At 35.2% G+C, this 22,337-nt stretch overlaps 1 protein-coding gene across 3 annotated transcripts in view; it reads right to left on the reverse strand.

Annotated features, from left to right (window-relative positions):
• Positions 1-22,337, reverse strand: part of LOC134527669 (protein Daple) — a 33,083-nt gene that overhangs the window by 4,974 nt on the left and 5,772 nt on the right. For 2 of the 3 annotated variants that reach the window (XM_063360552.1, XM_063360553.1), the window contains exons 2-3: positions 12,211-12,448; positions 5,775-5,911 (exon numbers count right to left, since the gene is read on the reverse strand). In XM_063360552.1, the coding sequence (XP_063216622.1) occupies positions 5,775-5,855 (81 nt within the window). In that variant the 5' untranslated portion in view covers positions 5,856-5,911; positions 12,211-12,448. Of the gene's footprint in view, positions 1-5,774; positions 5,912-12,210; positions 12,449-15,966; positions 16,184-22,337 lie in introns of all 3 variants that reach the window. The other variant, XM_063360554.1, reaches the window with a different exon arrangement.

A 22,337-nucleotide genomic window follows, 5' to 3' on the forward strand; every position in this document is an offset into this window, starting at 1 on the left:
ATTGCATTTTGCACTGTTTATCATGGAAAATTCAAGAAAGTAAATTAAGAAATAAAAAAGAAAACATAAATTCACAGAGAACAAGCCTAAATAAGCTGAAGTCAAACAGATAAACCCAATGATGAACCTAAACAGGTATTATGGACGACACAATGACGATAGCACAGACGAACACATTCTAACTTAAATATCAGACAGCACAAAAATTCCGTGGCAGATATTTATTCATGACAAAAATAACAGCACAGACCAGTGGCAAGGCATGGATTGAGTGCATGTGTAAGAAATTAATATAACTGTCATTGATTAAATTACTAAAATTTACAAACTTATACAATGTTAGCGGATACAATAAATTATATGCACACACCTTTTCTAAGACATGAAAATAATATTTTAAAAAAAACGTATAGCCTTTTATATTTATTAGATCTTGCACTTAACCACATTGATAATGATATCACTGTACGTTACGTAAAACTAATGTTTTCAGTACTCGCCAGTGATGTGTAACATTTAACATAGGTAATGAGCCAATTCATGTATTTTCATGTTGCAAATTTATATATAACACGAACTTGGACACCAATTTTAAGTAGAATTCTTTAAAATAATGCCGAGCACAATAAATATACGCAAATTGTGTTTTCAACTATATTCGTTGACGCGAATCAAACGCAGTCTACAGTTTCTCTTTGTCTTTGTGAACTTTGGTTCGTGCCATCCACCACAGAGACAGCACCGTGGTTGTTACACATTTCCGTTACTCGACTGTCATCGCATTTACGAAATTACTCCCACCAAATGCCACATACCGAGAGCTAAGATGTTGTACGTCAAATAAACACTGTTTTCAGGCCAACGACGAGCTAAGCTCTGTGTGGAGGACAATGTTTCTTCCTCCCCCCTCTACGAGCAAGGGAGTCACACCTGCCTTGGTGCAAGAAACAGTCTGCTTACAGCGTGTAAGCTGGGTTGTCAACATCCTGGCAGATGGTAACTAGAAGCCCTGCTGAGCGGACCTCCACCCTCCCTCTGGCACGCACTCTCGAGAGTGGGGGCGACGGCCTGATCAATCAGTTCACAGCTGCCTGTGTTCAAGAGGAGAATAACTTACAGAGGGGTGTCCACGACGGGGGAAACTAGGTATTTTTTTTGTGCTGCCGTGCAGTGCAAGAGGGCGAGTAGGCAGCCAGCCAGCCAGTAGGGATGATGTGTGGTTAGAGAGAGGGGTGTCCAGAAATTCCAATCAAAGATTGCGAAGTCAGAATGGAAGAGACAAACGTGGTATGGGAGCGACTATGTGCTCGCCATTCAGACGTGTATCATTGAAACTTCAGAATGTAGTATGTTCAGCAAACACGTAAACTGTTGGCACTGCTTACAATGCTTACAATGCTTACATAGAATATTCGCCCCTGGCACAGACGAATTCAGTGGGCTAACTGCGAAGAGACAGTTTCAACAATAACTGTAAATGCAGGCAGACAATAAAACCTGGACTACGCAGCAAATAAACGAACACAACGATGAAGATAAACAGATAATATATACAACACAACGACGACAACACCAACGAACACAGTAGGTTTCCTATGACAAAACAGTTGCGACATTTCGGGAACTGACATCTGTTCCTGTCTTCAGGTACAAACAGAGTGATGTTTTGTGCTGTGTGATATTTAAGTTCAGGGGCGTACCCAGGGGGGGGAGGTTAGGGGTTCAAACCCCCCCCCCCCCCTTAGCACCAAATCTTTAATTATTTTCTTATTCATCACTCAAACAAATTTCATATTAACATTAATAAAATTTTTACCATTACAATATTTAAATTTAAGTACCGAAAACTGCTAAAATAGCATTATTTTACACCTTCAAATCCAAATTTTCCCGGGGGAGGACCCCCGGACCCCCCGCTTTAATACGGGGGGGGGGGGGGGGGGCATGCTTCTTAACACCCCCCATACACAAATCCTGGCTACGCTACTGTTTAAGTTAGAATGTGTTCCGTCTGTGCTGTTGTTGTTGTGTTGTCCATAATACCTGTTTAGGTTCATTATTGGATTTATCTGTCTGACATCAGCTTATTTAGGCTTGTTCTTTGATTTCATTCTTAATTTGCATTTCTTGAATTTTCCATGACAAACAGTGCAAAATTGCAATGGTATATGTCCAAGAAATTGTATTAAATCAGAGTGATATCTGTTTACGAAAAACATTTAAGAATACGCTGAGGGTGGATGAATGGTTGTTTCCATATTTTGTTTTAAACTGTAATTTTAGAAGAGTGAAAATAACCAAAACATGTGTTTTCAGATAATTATCAGTAAAAGTACACCTGGTACTGATCCTTGAAAGCACTTGCATTACAGTTTCGTCTTCAGTTTTCTGCTGGTAATGTTATTTTTACCACTCAAATCTCATAGCTTTCCTATGCACTGCACACCAGTCTCCAGCCTTGCACTTGGAGAAAATACAGCGCTAGAAGCACCAATGGCATCACATTTGTCATCCTGCCCCACTTACACAGATATACCCTTGAATAAGTGGGCCCCTTGACATTTGGGTCATGAGAGGCGATGAGGGGTGATGAGATGAGAATGGAGCATTGAAGGAATCCATGGGTGGGGATGGAGTACCCCGAGAAAAACCTACTGGTTCATGGCAATGTCCGTCATATTTCCCCACTTGCGAAAAATCCTGGTTCAACCCCGCCGAGAGATTAAACCCATATCACCTCAGAGGGAGGCTGATGATCTGATCACTCAACCACCACAGCCTGTCTTGTTTGCCAAATATTTATAACAAACATTGTTTTAGATTAACTGCTTTAAATTTTGAAAACCTGACTAGTTCTATGTTACAAATAGGTCAAAACATTACGTTCAAAATATGCAATTGCTAGTTTACAAAGTGTCAAAGAGAAAGTCTGAAGAACGGAAACACAAAACATGAATACGAATGCACCAACAGAAAACACAGCCAAAATCAGCCGATGTCAAATGTTAAATGTATGGACAGCAAGAGAATACCGTGGAACGAATTAGAACAATATCACAGCAAAGACATGCTCATTGGGCTGACAATAACGAAACAATGCAACAAGAACAGTAAGCACAACGATGATTCAAAACAGATAACCTGGACAGCAAAATGACAATACTGTAACGCACATGTGAACCCAACGATGAAATTATAGAAATATTCTGACAAAAAAAACGATGACAACAAAGATGAACAAACTAGGCTTCTTAAGACACAACAGTTGCGATGTTTCGGGAAATGAGATCTGTTCCCGTTATCAGGTACAAACAAGCTGTCCAGTTTATCTGTTTCAAATCATTGTTGGGTTTCTCTGTTTGTCGTAATGTCCAAGGTTGTTGTTTGTCTGTTTTTACTGTTCTTGTCACACTGTCTCGGGTGTTCAGCCCACTGGGTTTGTCTGTGCTGTGATATTGTTCTAATTCCTTCCACAGAATCCTATGTGCTATCCATACATTTAACATTTGACATCGGCTGATTCAGGCTATTTTTTCTGTTGGTGTGTTTGTGTATTCAGCTTATGTTCATCTGTTCTTCAAGCTTTCTCTATGAGATTGAGTGTAAACTATCAATGAAGTAAGCCCACATAATGTTAAATCAATCTTTCGCATTGCAAAAAACATTTAAAGTACAAATAATCTAAGACAACATAAATTACAAAAAAAAAATCTAATTTTATGTGTGACTGCAAATAAAAGATACCTATCACTTTCTCAGAATTTCAGTGAGATCTATGTCCTGATATCCTTCACCCTGGCAACCATGGAGGTTTTAGTCTATGGAGTGGGTGTCTGTTCTGAAGTTGAAGTCAGCTGGTTAGCAATTGGATAGCATAACACACTGTAGCTATATAAAGACTATTATGCTATAAATTTGCTTAATAGATTAAAAATAAATTGCTAGGAATAACCGTAAAGATGCCATCATGTAGTAAAAATTGCTAAACAAAGATAATACCCAAACATCTGCAAGAAATTAACATTATACTTCATTATAACTAAAAATTGTTTTTTTTTTTTTTCATATTACCACAAAGTATCTTGTCAGGTATTTCTAATGACCATTTATGTCCTTGTAAAATATGTGTAAATAAATACGTAACATATTATAATACAAAAAAAAGCAGCGTAGTATTATTTTGTATATAATTAGCTAAACTATGATTTGTGGTGATCAACTTGTACTATTTTAGCTATTTAATTTTCCTATTAAAACTTGTTTCTGTGATTTGGCATTGTTTCTCATTACTTTCATAAACCAAGCCAGTTTTCGTAAGCTGTCAAATGCTGAATAGTATTATTTAGATATATTTAGTACCAATTTGATTTAAGTTATTGTAAATTTAATTTTATTTATCTTTAAAAATATTTAAATGTCTGTCAACTGTATATTGATTATTTAGATTCTAAGATAGCTTAAACAGCACAAATTTGCATCTTAAAAACAAAATTTTCCCGGGGGAGAACCCCCGGACCCCCCACTTTAAAGGTGGGAACAGTGAATAACACCCCCCCCCCCCACCAATGTGAAACTGTGCCCCCTCCTTTTATGATTTCTAAATTCGCGCCTGACTACAACCATCATTGGAGTGGGGAGCAGGAGAGCAAAAAATGTTTTGTCATGATGGTGACGTAAATCTTAAGCTTGTATCACACGATGGAAGGTTTCTTACACGCTCCGCTAGAAGCTTCCAGCAAAACCACTAGCCAAGTCTCCATGGCAGCAGGTATGGATGGTTCTATGGAAGAAACTATCATGCGTATAATTGTGACTGGTGCAGGCCTAGCTTGTCCAAATGGTTTTATTATGATAGTTAATACTTTTTATATTGTATAAACATGAATGATTCTCATAATTGTCACATAATACTGTAACTGATTCAACAGACCACACACTTACTGCTTTTCAAATCAATAATCAAGAGAACTTCAATCCCTACAAAATAAATTACTCATTTTATCACTAGGTCACACCATTACTTCATTCTGATTGGATAAAATTTCCACCTTCTACGAAATCTCCACAGAAATTCAAACACGACCAATTACAAAAATTTCCATGAAAACGGCCAGCGCTCTGCTAATTCTTCCACAGAACCATCCACAGCTGCTGCCATGGAAGACCTTCCAAGGAAACTTGCATCGTGGTAGGGGCTTTAGCAGATGCTCAGTAGCTTAAACCTGCCTTGTATGTGTATATTCACCCTACATCAGCAGGATGTCCAGCAAAACCCACAAACAGAATTCCCTGACATTTCCCTGACTCCTCCAACTCTCTTATAATTTCTTACTGAGCAAAACATGACATATTTTCACATAAAACAAAAAGTATCAATTTTTGCGCTACTTCTTAAACACAGCAGATTCTTCACTGTCATGACAAAATCGTTTACACAGTAACAAAACTCCTGGAAACTATGTGATGTTTTTCATATCGCACGCCAAGGCAGTGTCACAGATGGAATTAAGCCTCAAACACCATAAAATAAAACTGCTCAAAAATACTTGTCACACCACACTGCAACAAAACTGGACCCAAATACAATATGCATGACAGTTAATGTAGTTAGCAACACCTGATAAGCCTTTGCTTATGCATTTCATTTAGACTCCCAGAGCTAACTTGAATATTCCCAGAAATTCCCAGAATTTAAAAATTCCCTGACTATTCCAGGTATTTCCTGTTTCCCTGGAGTCAGATAACAATAAAGTGTTTACTGAGAACAGACTTACGGTCTGATTCCTCCGATGTGAGGTAGCTTGAGGCCACCAGGGGTCTGGTTCTTCTGCGTCCGTGCTCTGAGCCAATCCCATCGTGTGTGTGTTCCCAACGTCCAGTATTTTATAATATTTAGTTTTCAACAATTATTCTGGAAAAAAAGTCATAACACAACCAGAAAACAACATAGCATAACATCAAAACAGCTTAATCAAGACAGAATGTCAAACACTAGGGGCAGGCATTTTTCACAAAATGGTGCTAATATAGGTTTCAAATAAAAATACTAACTTTTGTCACTGTCTTATCATGATACTGTTTATATGAATAAAAAATTTTTGTAAGGTTTGAAACTGAATTCGTAATGTATTATAATGTATTATTATACTATTTACCATAAATTAAGTTTTTAAGAATTTTTTTTTACTTTCTCTACTTTTCCAACAAATTTTAAAAACACTAACACATAGAAACTAAATAAATAATCATAATCATATAATTTTTTGAAAAGAAACCTTAACTAAATTTCATGAATTTGATTTTACATTTCAATACAATAGACGTTACTATGTAATTCAGATGTAATTGCAATCATTTTTCGCCTTGGAAATCCGTATTATGCAATTTATTAACTTCCATTTCTGTATTATTTCCATTTTATTGCTACTCAACATATAATATAGCTTCTAACTATTCATTACCCACAATGCAAACAACTTGTTACAAATGGGAAAACCAACAATACTGTATATACCCTTCACACCTAACTGATTATAGTTTGCTACACAGTGAAACCCATTCCCCTTCACTAACTTATTTTTATTTTATCTGTCCCCATGACCTTATTTGCATGGATAGAATAATAAACACCAGTTATTTACATAGAAAAGATGGATAGTTATAGTTTATTAATATATACATTAAAGTTAAAGTGACACTAAAACTTCCCTGTAAACTACATTTTTGGTTTTTAAGTAGCTACATGAGCGAGTAGAAACAATTTACTGGAATCACTAACTTGAGAACAAGCTAAGTATAGACTACCATTCACCTACTTACTCCCAAGTTGATGATAACACTGAAATAATATAAAAAAAAATTGTATCGACTCGAAATATTGCATGGGATTTATTTATCAATTATAATCAAAATTAAATAAATGGTAATTACTATTACATACTGGTATATATACACCTTTGAAACCGTTGAAGATATCACAATAAAACTAAGACTAAATAATAATCCTTGAGAAATTATCTAGAACTTATTAGAAATTCACATCTATAGCATTTGCAGTTTTTGAGTAAAATCATTTTGTACTGACAGTTAAACAATTTTAAACTTCAGATTTAGTTTAAGTATCTATTTTGCAAACAGGAAAAAAACTATAATATGCAACATTTCCAAAATCACAGACAGCCACCACATTTATTTGTCTTTCTATTATAAAGTTGTGCATTGTTTAAAGCTAATCCTTAGTCCCTTCAAGGTTTTGTAAGGGTTGCACTGTATTTAAAGGAAAATAGTTTAGCTGGATTATTTGTAGTAAGTACAGGTAAGGCGTTTTGATGCACTCGTAAACTCTTTGGATGGAACTTGCTGTGATGTTCTGCCACAAAGAATATATTTTATCATTGTTTTCCTTTGAGCAATTTCGTGACTCACTGCAGCTATTTTTGTTTAGCCTTGAGTGGGTGGGGGTGGCAACACACAGCCAGTAATTACTCCCGCCTTCTGATGAATGCTATGGTCAAAATAACTACAGAGTAATTTAAATTCGAACTAATTTTGACATTGACACTTAAAACCTCTAATGACAAAGTTTTGCTGTGTGGGGACTTAAATGTTGACTATTTAACTAACTCTAAAATTAAACATGAGTTCATTGATATGATGGAAACATTTAATATACAAAATTGTATAAATGGCCCAACTAGAATAACAGAAAATACTGTATCACAAATTGACTACATGCTGACAAATCTAGAGATGTATGATGCCAAAAATATAAATCTAGGATTGTCTGATCATATGGCACAAACTATCACATTACATTTTAAAATGGAAATTCGTAAAACAAACATTAGCTATAGACTCTTTAGTGATGAAAATATTTCTCAAATGAACAGTCTCTTATTGAAGGAAAATTGGGAAGATATATATCTCACAAATGACACAAATAAAGTATTTAATTCTTTCTTAAACATCTATTGTAGAAACTTTGAAGCAGCTTTCCCTTTGAACCATAAAACACTAAAAAACCCGTATAATTTAAAAAAAGATAAAAATTGGATAACTAAAGGTATTAAAATATCTTGTGCAAAAATTAAAGAACTACACCGAATTTATAAAAAAGGGAACACTACTAAAGATTTTGAAATTTTTTATAAAAATTACAAAATTATATACAAAAAAGTATTGAAACGTGCCAAACAAAACTACAACAATCATAAAATAGAAACTAGTAACAATAAATGTAAAACAATGTGGAAAATTATCGGAAATGCAAATGGGAAAATAATAAAACAACGAACAGACAAAATCTCTTTAAACATAGAAGGAAAAAATGTACATGACTACCAAGCTGCGAATTTCATAAATAATTACTTCATAAACATCTGTAATAATGAGACACCATTAGATACAAAGCTAAATAAAACTTCTACTTTGCAAACGTGCGAACTTCCTCATACCTCCAGTTCACTATTTTTAGCACCGGTTACAAAAATGGAACTCATAAAAGTACTCAAGAGCATAAAAAACAAGCATACACAGGACATATATGGTATATCAAGTTTTATAATGAAAAAATGTTTTGACCCTATAGCACAACATTTTCTTTACTTAATAAATACAGTAATAGCATCTGGAATATTTCCAGACAACATGAAAACAACTAAAGTAATCCCCCTACATAAAAAAGGTGACAAAACAAAAATAGAAAATTATAGGCCAATAAGCATATTACCCTCATTTTCAAAAATAATAGAAAAAATTATTTCAAATAGAATTATACAGTTTTTAAACAAACATAATTTATTATGTGAAGAACAATTTGGATTCCAAAAAAATAAATCCACTACTACAGCGACTTACCACCTTCTTAAACACATCCTAGAGTATCTGGATAAAGGTAGTGAAGTATTTGGCATTTTTTGTGATTTATCAAAAGCATTTTATTCTGTACATCATGGAAATTTAATAAGAAAAATGGAAAATTATGGTATAAGAGGTATTGCCATTAAACTACTCTCATCATACTTAAAAAATCGAAAGCAAAGGGTTCACCTAAAAGAAGATACTATGGAAGTAACATCATATTGGGATACAATTAAAACTGGAGTTCCACAAGGAAGTATACTTGGGCCGCTACTCTTTCTTCTGTACATAAATGACCTTCCTTCTCAAAAAATAAATGGAAAGATGATACTCTTTGCTGATGATACAAATATTGTTATAACAGCCCCGAATAACACCGAATTAAATGCGTTAGCCGTAAACACTCTAGATAACATGGAATCTTGGTTTAAAGAAAACAGACTAAAACTAAATCTGAATAAAACAAACTTCCTACACTTCAAGAGAAACACAGTGTTCAATCCCACACACACTTCTTACACTTATAACGGTCAACTAATAGAGGGAAAAAATTCAACAAAATTTTTAGGTTTTGAAATAGACACCCACCTAAACTGGCACTCGCATATACACAACACTGTTAAAAGACTAACCCGTGCTTGTTATGGTCTTAGGGTGATTCGAATGTTATTGTCTAAAGACTATGTAAGATCTGCATATTTTGCAAATTTTCATTCCATTATGAGTTACGGCATGGAACTTTGGGGACACACAGCAGAAGGAAACAGAATATTTAAGCTTCAGAAAAAAGCAATTCGACTAATTTCATTTTCGAAACCATCATCATCCTGTAGACAACTATTTCAAGATCTCAAAATTATACCTTTTTACTGTCAATATTTTATCCAGCTAATGATCTTAATGAAAGATAACATACATCTACACAAAACAAATAGTGACATACACCCGTATCAAACAAGAACTACACTCGACCTCAGAATACCATCTCACTCCACCAGCCAATATGCCAAAAACTGTAATTATGTGGGAATCTGCTTATATAATAGTCTACCTCAGCATGTTAAAAATATTAATAATAAAAAATTGTTTGCAATAGAGTTAAAAAAAATAGCTGAAAAACAGTTTTTTTACTCTTTCAAAGATGTAGAAGACTTTATAAAAATAAAAAATAATAGCAAAGATTTTATAGGGTAAATTCAATCCCACTTGTAATTTATGTTAACTTATAAGTAAAATGTAATTGTATATTATTATTATTTTTTTTAATGTGAAATTGTATATTTTTGTGTTTTTGTTTTTTGTGAAATTATATATTTTGTGCTTTTGTTTTTTGTGAAATTGTATTTTTTTTTTTTTGTGAAACTTTATATGTATATATATATTTTTTTTTTTTCCTATATGTACTTGACATGTATCATACCCCAGAAATGGGGTCAAAGGATATGAAAATAAATAAATAAATAAATAAATAAATAAATAAACCTGCAAGATAACAAGAATAAGTGGCTTTATTCATTACTCAAAGTAATTTAAAACAACTTGAGCATCATACAACTATGAAGATCCAATCAGAGCACTCTAAATATCTCTGAACATTTAAATCATTAAAATGTTTCTTCCTATGTATGCATATGTTACCATCAACTCATTGAAATAAACTTTCAGTTGTGTGGTGTACATTTTAAAACAATTTATAATTGTAAGAGAAAGTTTTGTTCCAAGAAAATTAGTACATCTGAGATCCTATGGTACCTCAAAAAGAGTTCTGATAGCAAAAAAAAATTAACCAAAACAAGCCTGAATTACTGGTACACACTATATTAGTTTACTACCTTGAATTCTTAGAAAAGCATCAGGACATGGCTTAATCAGTTAGGTTAAATATGAATATCTAAACAAAGACTTACTGCGAATAACATTTTAATATTGGCAAAATGAAAAAAAAAAATTATTTTCTTAATTTTGAGTAAATTTCTGCAAAATGTTAAAGTAACATATTTTAATCACTTAACCAATTAAGTTTTTTTAAAGGTTTTTGGTATAATAATATAAATTTTAGCTTCATATCTTTTCAAAAAAATGTTTTCAAATGTTGACTAATGAAAAATGATTCTCACTAGAGTAAATTTTAATTTCAATAGAATATTACTGATATTGTTAAAAAAATTTATTCAATTTTTAAATCATTGTGGATCTTTAAAGAATTTTCTAGCTGTATAGAATTAAATGTTAAAATGTTAGTGTTTTAATTCTTCGTAAAATTTAATCCAATATTTATTAATATAATAAAAATAATAGCCAAAATACCAAAATGATTCCTTAACACATTGGCACCCTCAAAATGTCAGCCCGACTGTTTGTGAGAAAATATGAGTTGTGCATTGATAAGCAATCAAAATAGCACTTCACACAATAAAAAATATTACGTACATACACGACAAAGCCCTGTGCACAAAATATTAAATCTGTCAGAAATTATTCTTTAAATACTCTTGTAATGAATCTTACAAAATAAAAGTTGTAACACTTTCAAACAATTCAAGCTTTCAAACAAAAAACATTTAGGACATTACCTGAAAAAATATATATATATATATAAAATATGTATATATATATATAAAATATGTGTATATATATATATATATATATAATATGTATATATATATAATATATATATATAAAATATGTATATATATAAAATATGTATATATATATATATATATATATATATATATATATATATATATATTTTTTAGATACAAGACTCCTGCAAAAATACTTTGAGTTCAGTAGAAACCCTGTTAAAGAAAATAAAGGAAATAAATACTTATGATTATTAGCAACTTTAAAATCTTCCAAAAGAGTTAAATCACTTTATGTTAATAGTAATTAAAATTAACTCATGCCCCAAACACTACTGATCAAAGAAATCACAATATCTCTGAATCTTAATATGATGAACAAGTTTTATGCAGTCCTACATACCCATATTTTACAAACATCTCAATACAAAAAAAAAGCAAAATGTTAAATTATGAGGCCAAATGTAGTTATTTTTCAAATAAATATGTATTCATAAATTTATCATGTACATATTTACTAATCAAAATAATTGCTTTCAAAATATTTCCATCAATTCTTATACTGTACTCGTGAGGGAAAAGTATCGGAAATAAATTATCAGAAAAAAATATGTTTCGTTAATTTATTGTGAAGTTAAATAATTTAAACTTTTCAGCAGGAAAACTTAGGAAGTGGGTTTTTCTCACAAGCATTTAATGTATAATCATGTACAAACAGAAAAGATGTGACATGTCTACCTTTACTAAGATCCCCAAGTAAAATACTCACTGTTTTTTAACAGACGGCTCCACCAGACCGCTCAGCCGTCCTCAGCTTTGCTCGTCGCTCGAGCCTCGTTGCGTTCTAAAGAAATGAACTCCACTGCATCTAGGGGGGGAGAGCTCTCCGAGACGTCACGAGCCGCCTGTCGCGTCCCGAGCCAAGTATAGCCTCTTCCCAAATAAAATGGCACGTCCGCGCCACCGTAAACTTCCTGGGCAGGCCACCTCTCCATGACGAGCCGTGTCTGCGGAAACAGACAAGTCTAACACTTAACAAGAGAGCTCAGTAAATAATGTCTTCCCCACTGCAATAATGAGAATTAAAATGTATTACACCAACACCAATTTTTTTTTCTTCAAACTACAAATTTGATCTTGTACAGAAGTACACTTTGTAAAAGACTTATATACAATGTATCCAACGAACAAGTGCACCTATCCGTCAAATAACTTTATCAATGTTTTTAGGACAACAAATTTAATATTCTTTCATTATTTCTGAGAAAAATACTGGTGGGTTGGCTAGCCTTATCTTTGGGAACCAAAAGAACCTTATTTTATGGACTAATTGGTGTGGAATGACACCATAATGCCTCATGTGAAACTATTATAAATCTGCACTTGCTCATGGGCCAAAATGTATAAAATGTTCAATAAGGATGGCAATAGCATCAGCTTATCTCTGTCAAACAAAGAAAACATAATTGCCTGTATTTTTAGCTATACACATACTCTACTCTAGTATTCATGCAAGCATTTATTCATTTAAAAAAAAAAAAAATGTATTTAAATAATACTACAGTAACAATTGCTATGATAAATCAATTAAATTTTGTGTACAAGAGTTTTTTCTAAACTTATCATTAGATGTTATGTAATTTTTTTAGTAATACCAAACAATGTTGGTGAGTTGTGATTTTTTTTGGAAATTTTGCTTTTTGTATGCCATGATATGTATTTTTAAGTTTGTGTATGATGTACAGATCATTAAGGCACATTGAATTGTTGGCAAGTAAATACTATGTTAGGTTGAATTTTTTGTCAAAATAACTCCCATAAATTTAATCAGTTGTTTTAAAGATACTAGTTTTTTAATTGCAGTACAACTGTCAGAGTTTATTTCTTCAATGAACTAAAATGGATTGGCAGATAGTTGAATTTTCTTTCTCCAGAAGCACTGGTGTTTTAGAAGGCGCCGACCAATCAAGCGAGGGCAGCGATTGACAGTCTCGGGGGGCGGTGACGACAGAGGAAATCTCCCCCCGAGACTCCCAGGAACAAAGCGACTGACGGCCCTCGGGAGGAGGGGGAGGGGGAGGCTGCTCTATTCCGGGAAGCCTGGGCTCTCCTACGCCATGGAGGCCTATAAATATCCGCCCACCGCGGATCTGGGCACTCCCTGGAACCCGCTCGGCCGGGCACTTCACTGCTCTGCCTCTTGACGCATTGTCGTGGGCTATTTACAGCTCGCTGCCTCGGAGACGGGCCGACCTTGCCCGTTACCTTCCCCCTCCCACTCCTCAGGAAGCAATTGCTGCCAGCCTGCCTGCCTGCCTGAAAACACTGCCTCTGCTGCATTCAAAAAAAAATCTGCATTTATTAATAGTTTTTCAAGGTCTTCTAACATTCATCTTTCCATGTGCTTTATACATTCCATCTTCCTTTTATACGTTGGTTTTAAAACACAAATGTTGAGCTGAAGTATTAAATAAAAGAGTTACTGAAAAATACAAAGGAAAAAAAGAATATGTATACACACACATGCACACATACACTCAAAATCTGAGCAATGGTAACGCTGTGCAAATATAGTGCTTGCTAAAGAACTATAAAAAAACAGATTTTTTTTTTATTTCTATACCATCAGATCAATAGCATTAGCATACAATATTTGCATTTTTTTTTTCACAAAAAAACAAACAAATTTGACATTGTTTCACCATTGTAAAGCCCAGGCAATACTCTCAACAGTAAGGGATGACTGGCTTACAAATTCATCAATTCTAAAAACATTCATGCATCCATGCATTAAGGCCGTTTTGCTCGCTTTATTTAAAGCTTAGTCACACACACAATGTTTGCTGTTTCATTTAAACTGTTTAAGGACTTTTCCTGTACGTTTATCATGATAGCTCTTTAAAATTTTGTGTATCATCTTAAATTTTCTCAAGAAATATTTACTAAATATTGTCTAACATCTGTAAAAAGTCACACAAGACTTTTTATCATCGTTAACTCAAACTTATAAAATAATTGGTGATTAAATTTGTGACCAAATAACAAACACAAGAGAGTTATTGGAATAAATATACTTAAAAACCCCTTAATGACAAGAAAATGGAATAACCAGCAAAGCATGAACAAGCCTTAAGAGTTATCACCAGTAAGAACTACAATCAACAAATGAAGCATTTCTCGAATAATCTGTATTTTGCATTCAAGATGCATACTGTCAGGACCAACGAGAAAAACCAAAAGCCCAGGGACAAATAATATTTTTGGGACCCCTCCCTATTACATAATGTAGAATTTTTAAAACCCAACAGTTAAAAAAAAAAGACTGTAAACATTACTGTGGCCATTACTGTAAACATTGTGAGGTTTTCTTATGAATTATATTAGCAATAAACTTGTAATTTTCATCCCATCAGGGTAAAACTGAGTACATATTAAAAAAAAAATTTTTGAAACTCAACCGAGGCCCCATGGTACCCAGGCACCAGGTATTTTGCTCTCCCCCCCCCCCCCCCCCCCCCCCCGCTCAAACGTTTTTGGGGCCACAGCTGCCGCCCACCAAAGCAATATGGGTTCAATTCCCACCAGGGTCCATCCTGGATATTTCACAAGTGGGAAGCATGGCGGGTGTGGCTCTATGCTGGTGGGTTTACTCAGAGTACTCCTGTTTCCAATGCTCCATCAGCATATCGTCGTCTCTAATGACCCAGATGCCAAGACATTAAGTCTATTTCATTTCAACATGAATTCCAGCAAATTATGTACGTAAAAAAAGAGTTTAAAAAATTTTTTGTTACGTTGGGTAGCTTTCTAGTAAAACAACTCAAGATTAAAAAACACATGCGTATGGGGATTTTTAAACAGCCATAAAAATTAAATCTGTACCTCGGAGGCTTGACACTACGTCCACTTTTAGGCAAAATGCACTTTCAATCATCTACTTAACCATCGTTTAACTAGTGTGGCCAAAATAACATAGATATAAAAACTGTTATTTATTTCAATAATTAGTCAAATGTTTCCTTGTTTTTTTTTTTAACACTTATTAGTGTGTACAATATTCTGTGTGGATGGTAAAATTTACTTTTTCGTAAGTTGTGTAATACTATTTATGTAGCACCATAATTTATAATTGGTAAAGATAAGGTTTTACAGTTTTATTTTGATAAATGGCATTTATTTTATAAGAATTGTGAAATATTCAACATACAAGATATTTAAATGTTACACAATATATTTTCACAAAAACAATTTAAATTTAATAGAAGTACAAATTAGATTTTATTTTAAACAAAAAAAAAATGGTGTGATTTTGAGTGTTTCAAGGTAACAACAGCTGCATAATCAATTGGGGAATTTAACTTATAATATATTTATTAGGTACATATTATGTTACTAACTACATACTAAAAAACACATTAATTTTTTTATGTTAAGGAATAAAATTTTCACAATTTTAGTATAAATTTCATTTAAATTGTTTTATTCCACCAATAAACCACCAATTAATGATTAGCTTACAACTTACTAAGTAACTTTCCGAGAGGAAAGGTTCAGCGAGATAGAATCGTGAATCACGTGCTCCTGCCTGACGTCAGAACTATTCATAGCTCCGCCAGCCCGACAGACACCTGCACCGCCGCGAGGCTGGCGTCCCCAGCTTCAGCTGCGCGGGCTGTACCGTCCCCGTGACGCCCGGCGCTACGCAGCGGGGCAGGGAGGACCACCATTCCCGCGCACAGCCGCTGGAAGGTATCCAACTGCAAGGCGAACTGCGGACGTGTTCACGCACCGGGACCTTCCTCATCAAGGTCCCGCCTTGCTGCTCACAGCCGACACAATTACAATTGAAAAAGAAAAACAGATTGTTTATCGATAGGGCTTCCAGCCTCGCGACTGTGTGCTGAGAAGAGTGGCCAGACTCGGGGAGAACACTGAAAATCTGCAACTGCCAGAGAATTTGGAACTTCTAGCAGGAAAATACATGTTAGGTCAGGGAATTCAAATTACTAAATGATTAGACAAAGGATCATCCTGTATCACTAACCCATGGATATGGTATTTGTGTAGTCTCTGTTGTAATGTTGCTGTGCAAAGCATTTTTGAGCAGAGTGATATTTAATGGAACATGAGACTGAATTCCTTCTGAGAGGTGCCTTGGAGTGAGATACAAGAAACATCACTTTGTGCATAGTAGTCAGAAGTTTTGACTGCACTGAAGAATTTGTAAGAATGTTGCAACTACAGCACTGTTAGCAAGTAGCGCAGAAATAGATGTTGGTCATTTTCTACGGATATATTGATCAGTTTTAAGGTCAGTGAAAAGTTACAAAATATCTGGAGAAGTTAGGGATGATCAGAAAATTTTTTTAGTGGACCTGGCTGGAAACCCTGACAAAGGTCTGAGGCGATTGGACCTCCAAGATTATGACGAGCTCCGAGCCACTTGTTTACTGCCTCTCTGCTCATAAATATGAGAGCGCCAGGATCAAACCCACGAGCCTGACCATGAAAGTGTAACATATCAGCAGTCCAGGCCACTGAGGACCCAAAGAACGATGTGAGATAAGTAGTTAGAACTCTTACTTCACTACAGCACAAAATAAAAATGGTGACACAAATAGTCTTTTAGCTCTAGTGCATGCCACCTAATCCAAAAATTCTGGTTTTCATTTCTGACTGTCATTTCTGCCACCAGCTTTCAATCCCAACACCCCGGCATGACTCAAACTGATGAATGAGCTGACATGGGCGTATATAAGGGGGGAGGGGGGGGGTTCAGGGGTTCCAGACCCCCCCCCCCCCTTAGCATACAACATAATTAAAATTAGCAGAATATTGATGACGGATAATATAATCTGTGCCTCAAAATATGAGCACGTGTCACAACTATGAACTACCTATATATGCTACGTGGACACTGCGCCTTGCACATCCCCCCTCCCAACTTCTGCGCACCATTCATACTGCGCATGCGCCGCACCCGCCTCCCGCGCAACGTGCTTACTGCGCATGCGCACAACAGTCGAGTCTCGCAACATTGACAGAACCACGCACCATCGCCAGCCAACATGTTTTTTCAAGCCATCTTTTGTTGCTATTAAATGTCTACTCTTGAATAAAAATTTACTATGAAACGGACATCAAACCAAGTATCACTTTTGGATTTTTTTGCAAAAAAGGAGAGAGTGAAATCCCACCTTGAAGAAGTAGACTGACTGCTCGACTGGAAAATCTGTCATCCGAGAAGTTTTTCTAGAATTTACCAACATAGAAGATGTTTCAGCTCAAGCGTTAGCGAAGACTATTATAACGCATCTCTTAAGCTATAATTTGGACATGGATAAATTTATTGGGCAAGGGTTTGATGGTGCTGCAGTGATGAGTGGTCCCTTACGAGGCGTGAGAACAATTATCGCAGAACAATACCCAAAAGCGCAATTCGTAAACTGTGTGGCTCACGTTCTGAATTTTGGTTCTAGCGCATTCATGTGAGGTACCTATGATAAGAAACTGTATCGGAACCATAAAAAGTATAGTAAACTTTTTTTCGTCAATCTCGACTTAGAGACAGTCTTATGAAGAAAATTGCGGATCAAAATAACTCATCTCAATCAATGCTTATCTCTCTTTGTGAGAGTGATGGACAGAAAAACATGTGGCTGTTGAGAGATTCGCAGAAATGCTTCCAGTAGTATGCACAGCACTTGAAACACTTCAGGATTCTGCTAATAGAAATGTCAGCACTGAAGCATACCAACTGCAAACAGTTAAGGAAAACAGCTAATTCATCGTGTCATTAGCTGTACTGAGAAAAGTATTTTCATTTACAGTAAATCTAAATAAGGCAATGCAAAAGATCAATGTCGATTTTACCAATATTTGAAGTTATGTAAAAACAATAAAAAATACTTTACAAAATATTTTGAATGAAAACGAGTTCGCGATTCTTTTCGAGCAAGCAAAGAATATCAGTTTAAATGACATAAATGTTCCAAGAACGACTGGAAGGCAAACTCAGCGCAGTAATGTTCCAGGAGAAACTGCCGAGATATATTATTGTCGAAATGTATTTTACCCTTTCATTGACCATGTGATTACAAAACTTGATGCACACTTTAAACCACATGAAGAAACAATAGAAGGGATTCAAATGCTTCTGCCTGAGAAGATCAATAAAGATCCAGGATAAGCAGACGGCTTAAAAAAATAGCACTATTATTTTTGGGAGAAACTGAGGCAAATAATTTTTCAAGTGAGTATGAAATATGGCAGAATCATTGGGAACATATGGCGAAAAAACCATCCACCGCACTTTCAAAGTCTTGATCAGTGCGAGAATCAATTTTTTCCTACTATAAAAAAGCTGCTCACTATTTTTGCCACACTCCCAGTGTCCACAGCAACCCCAGAAAGATGTTTTTAAAACCTTAGAGAGGTTAAAAAACTACTTGAGAAACAGCATGGGAGATGAACGACTAACTGGGCTTGCGTTGATGAGTGTTCATCGTGACATAGTTTCTGAACTGAATTCAGATGAAATCATAAATATGTTGGCCATAAGACGTAGAAGGCTAAATTTAATACTTTGAAGTTTTCAATTTTTCAACTTTTTACCTCTAATTTATTATTTTATTTTGAAAGCTTTTTTTATGCCAAATGTTTTAATTGATTGTAGTATTTTTTTATGTCAAAATGTTTTATGTTGATTGTGCAAAATGGAAATAAATAAAAGCCGAAGCATCACAAACAAAGATAAAATAAAAATACCTATGTAGTTTAAAAAACAAATTGATATACAATATTATGTTTATGTTATCTATCTTCTACTTTGTTACTTTTATTATAGTAAAATAAATTCTTTACTGGCATTACTTACAAATTTTATTTTAATGTACTTAAAGAAACTATTGTTTGTATGTAGCTTAATTGTATGTAGCTGAACTAGGGTGTACCCATTTCATGTTTAAGTAATTCCTAAATGACTATGATTTGAGCGTTTAGATTTTTAGCTTTTACCCACGGAAATCCCCCCCCCCCCCCCCCCCATGTGAAAGCTATTGCTACGGCCGTGAATGAGCACCAAGTCAATACTCGAGTGGTTCAGAGCCCACTGTAGTCTTAGAGGTTCTGTGGGCTTGAAGCAGGACCACTGAAACTAAAGACCCAGGGATAAACTCTTTTGTCGAGTCCCCCACCCACTGCTTAACGTACAATGTTTCAAACCTCACAGTAAAAAAAATCAAAAGACTATAAATAATATAAATAACTTATATGGTTTAAAATGAATAACATTAGCTGTAGACTTGTAATTTCATTCTATCAGAGTAAATCATACATTAAAAAAAATATTGAAACTCAACCTGGCTCCACCTGGCACCCGGGCCCCGGGGATTCAGCCTTCCCCACCCCTTCAGAACAGGGATGCTGCTGCCGTACCAGCATTCACCTGGTGTGGTTTCGGGACACCGTGGAAAAAATAACTCAGGATCTCGAGCCACGATTCAATGAAGCGAGAGAATGTGTTACCATTGTGTTACCTCGCTACATACTTTTCTTAGCTTCGAGATATCCCCTCTTAATGTTCGCAAACTTTTTTTTTCCTAGTAGTTAATTAACTAATTTAAAAAGTAAATATTTATAGCCTGGCACTTACTGGATCATAATGTGGATGATGTGGGCAAGCAGCAGATTTCTCTGGTTCTTCAAAAAACACCATAGCCTCAATATGAACTAAACATTGACGTAGAAATATTTGCGGATTAAGCCAAATGATACATGGACAGGTTGTCTAAAAATAAATAGTGAACCAAAACTTTTTCAGTACCTTATCAGTAAATGAAAATTTTTATATAACAAACTAACTGTTTGTATATCAAACAGCTAAATTAAAAATAGACTAATACAAAATAGATGTATTTTTGTAAGAACATGTACATTTTTATGTTAGAAAGCTACAACCTTTTTAAAATTATTTCCAAATCGTAACAATTATTTCCAAATTGCTAACGATTTATATTTAACATGCAACTATGAGCCATCAAAATATCTAAATAAAAGTTAGCAAAAGTCCTTTTGAAATTAAAGTTTCAGGGTTTCCTGACTTACTGCACCATTAAGGCTTCCACACACGATTGTGTGTGTGTGTGTGTGTGTGTGTGTGTGTGTGTGTGTGTGTGCGCGCGCGCGCTGCAACTGATCAGTCGGAACTGATTGACTGACGAATTGACGGCTTCCCATTAATACAGACTGTGGGCTCGAGAGCCCTTAGTCTGAACTACCTTGTGTGGGAACAGCATCTTGACAATCCAAACTGTCAGTCCAAACAATCAGTCCATCAGCCGAGTGTCATGGCAGACATTTTTGTTATACTCTTTAGTTGTTTTGCTATTTTTTTTCTAACTAAAAGTGCAACTGCAACTGCAACATCCAAAGTTTATTCCATATTCTACGATGAAACGATACATCCAACAACAACAGCAACCATACGACTGATCTTGTGTGTACGACTGATCTTTTGTGAGGGGGCCTAAACTGTTTATTTCGGAACTTTATCATGACTTTTGTGACAGTCCTTTAGTTTCTTAACTTTCGCAGCTGCAGACGCCTTACTACAATTCAGAATTACTGACTAGCTGAAACCGGGTGTCCGTGCTAATCCGCAATAAAAATTCCCTGACATTTTCCTGACCTTACCTGATGTTCCAGAATATGAACACCCTGTGGAATGTGTTATATATTATTTATTACTGGATGTGAATTCCCTTCAGCCACACACGTACATTTGCCACCAATGCTGATGAAAAATAAACTTAATACAAAGAACACCAGTCATTGATATTCTGTTAGACAGATTGGACCAAAATTATTGCATTTACAGTTGCGTATGTTATTAACTGAGAAGAGTGGGGGATAGGAAAATGATTGATAACAAAGATATCCACAGTTACCATATTTATGTCTGTAACAAATTGAGATATCAATAAGCCATCTTCTAAGTTTGAAACAGGAATCCATCATGCAGGTAGAATACTTTTTAATACTTTGACATTTGCAATAACAACATTGGATAATATTGACAAATATAAATATGATTATAAAAAGGTACTTTTAACTCATATTGTTTACAACTTAAAAAAAATATATTCTGGAATAACCAGTCGATCCAACATCCTTACTCCAGCACAATATCTATACACCTATCCCTCACTGGCGCCCTCCCGGAAAAACACACCATAAAACACCACCAGCCCCTTAGACTCGCCGCGAAACTCGAACCCGTGACTCCGGCCGATTTTATTTCAGTTTATTTCTATAACTAATTGTTCGTTATTATATTTAAACAAATTATTTAAATTAAATTTGCAACAACTGTAAATAATATTTGAAAATTAAAAAGTATGCAATTTTTCATCAAAGTTTTCTTATGATGTTATCACGTAAAATTATCGTCTGTAAACCGACTTTACAGACAACCCCCTTTTTTTCTCTAAGATTTACCATTTCTGAGAAAAAGCCATTCGAAATTTAGCTGGAGCTGTGCTCAATGCTGAGAGGGGCTATGGAGGGGAGGGGTCAGGTAAGGAACGAGGAAGGGGTGTCAGTCGGAGCCCTAGAGCGAGCTCCCGAAGACCGCTCCAAGGGGGTGGAGAGGTAGGAATCCTAGAGCGGGCTCCCAAGGGCCGCTCCAGGGGAAGGGAGTGTAGAGCGAGCTCCCAAGAGCCACTCCAGAGAAAGGGGGAGGGGAAAGGATTCTAGAGAGAGATCCCGAAGGCCGCTCCAGAGGAAGGAGGGAAGGGTTTCTAGAGCGAGCTCCCGAAGGCCGCTCCAGAAGAAGGAAGAGAGGAGAGGGAGAAAGATGAGAGCCAATAACTTTTCCTCTGCAATATTCCCACTTTA

This window comes from Bacillus rossius, chromosome 1 (assembly GCF_032445375.1).
Source record: "Bacillus rossius redtenbacheri isolate Brsri chromosome 1, Brsri_v3, whole genome shotgun sequence".
Taxonomy (NCBI): Eukaryota; Metazoa; Arthropoda; class Insecta; order Phasmatodea; family Bacillidae; genus Bacillus; species Bacillus rossius.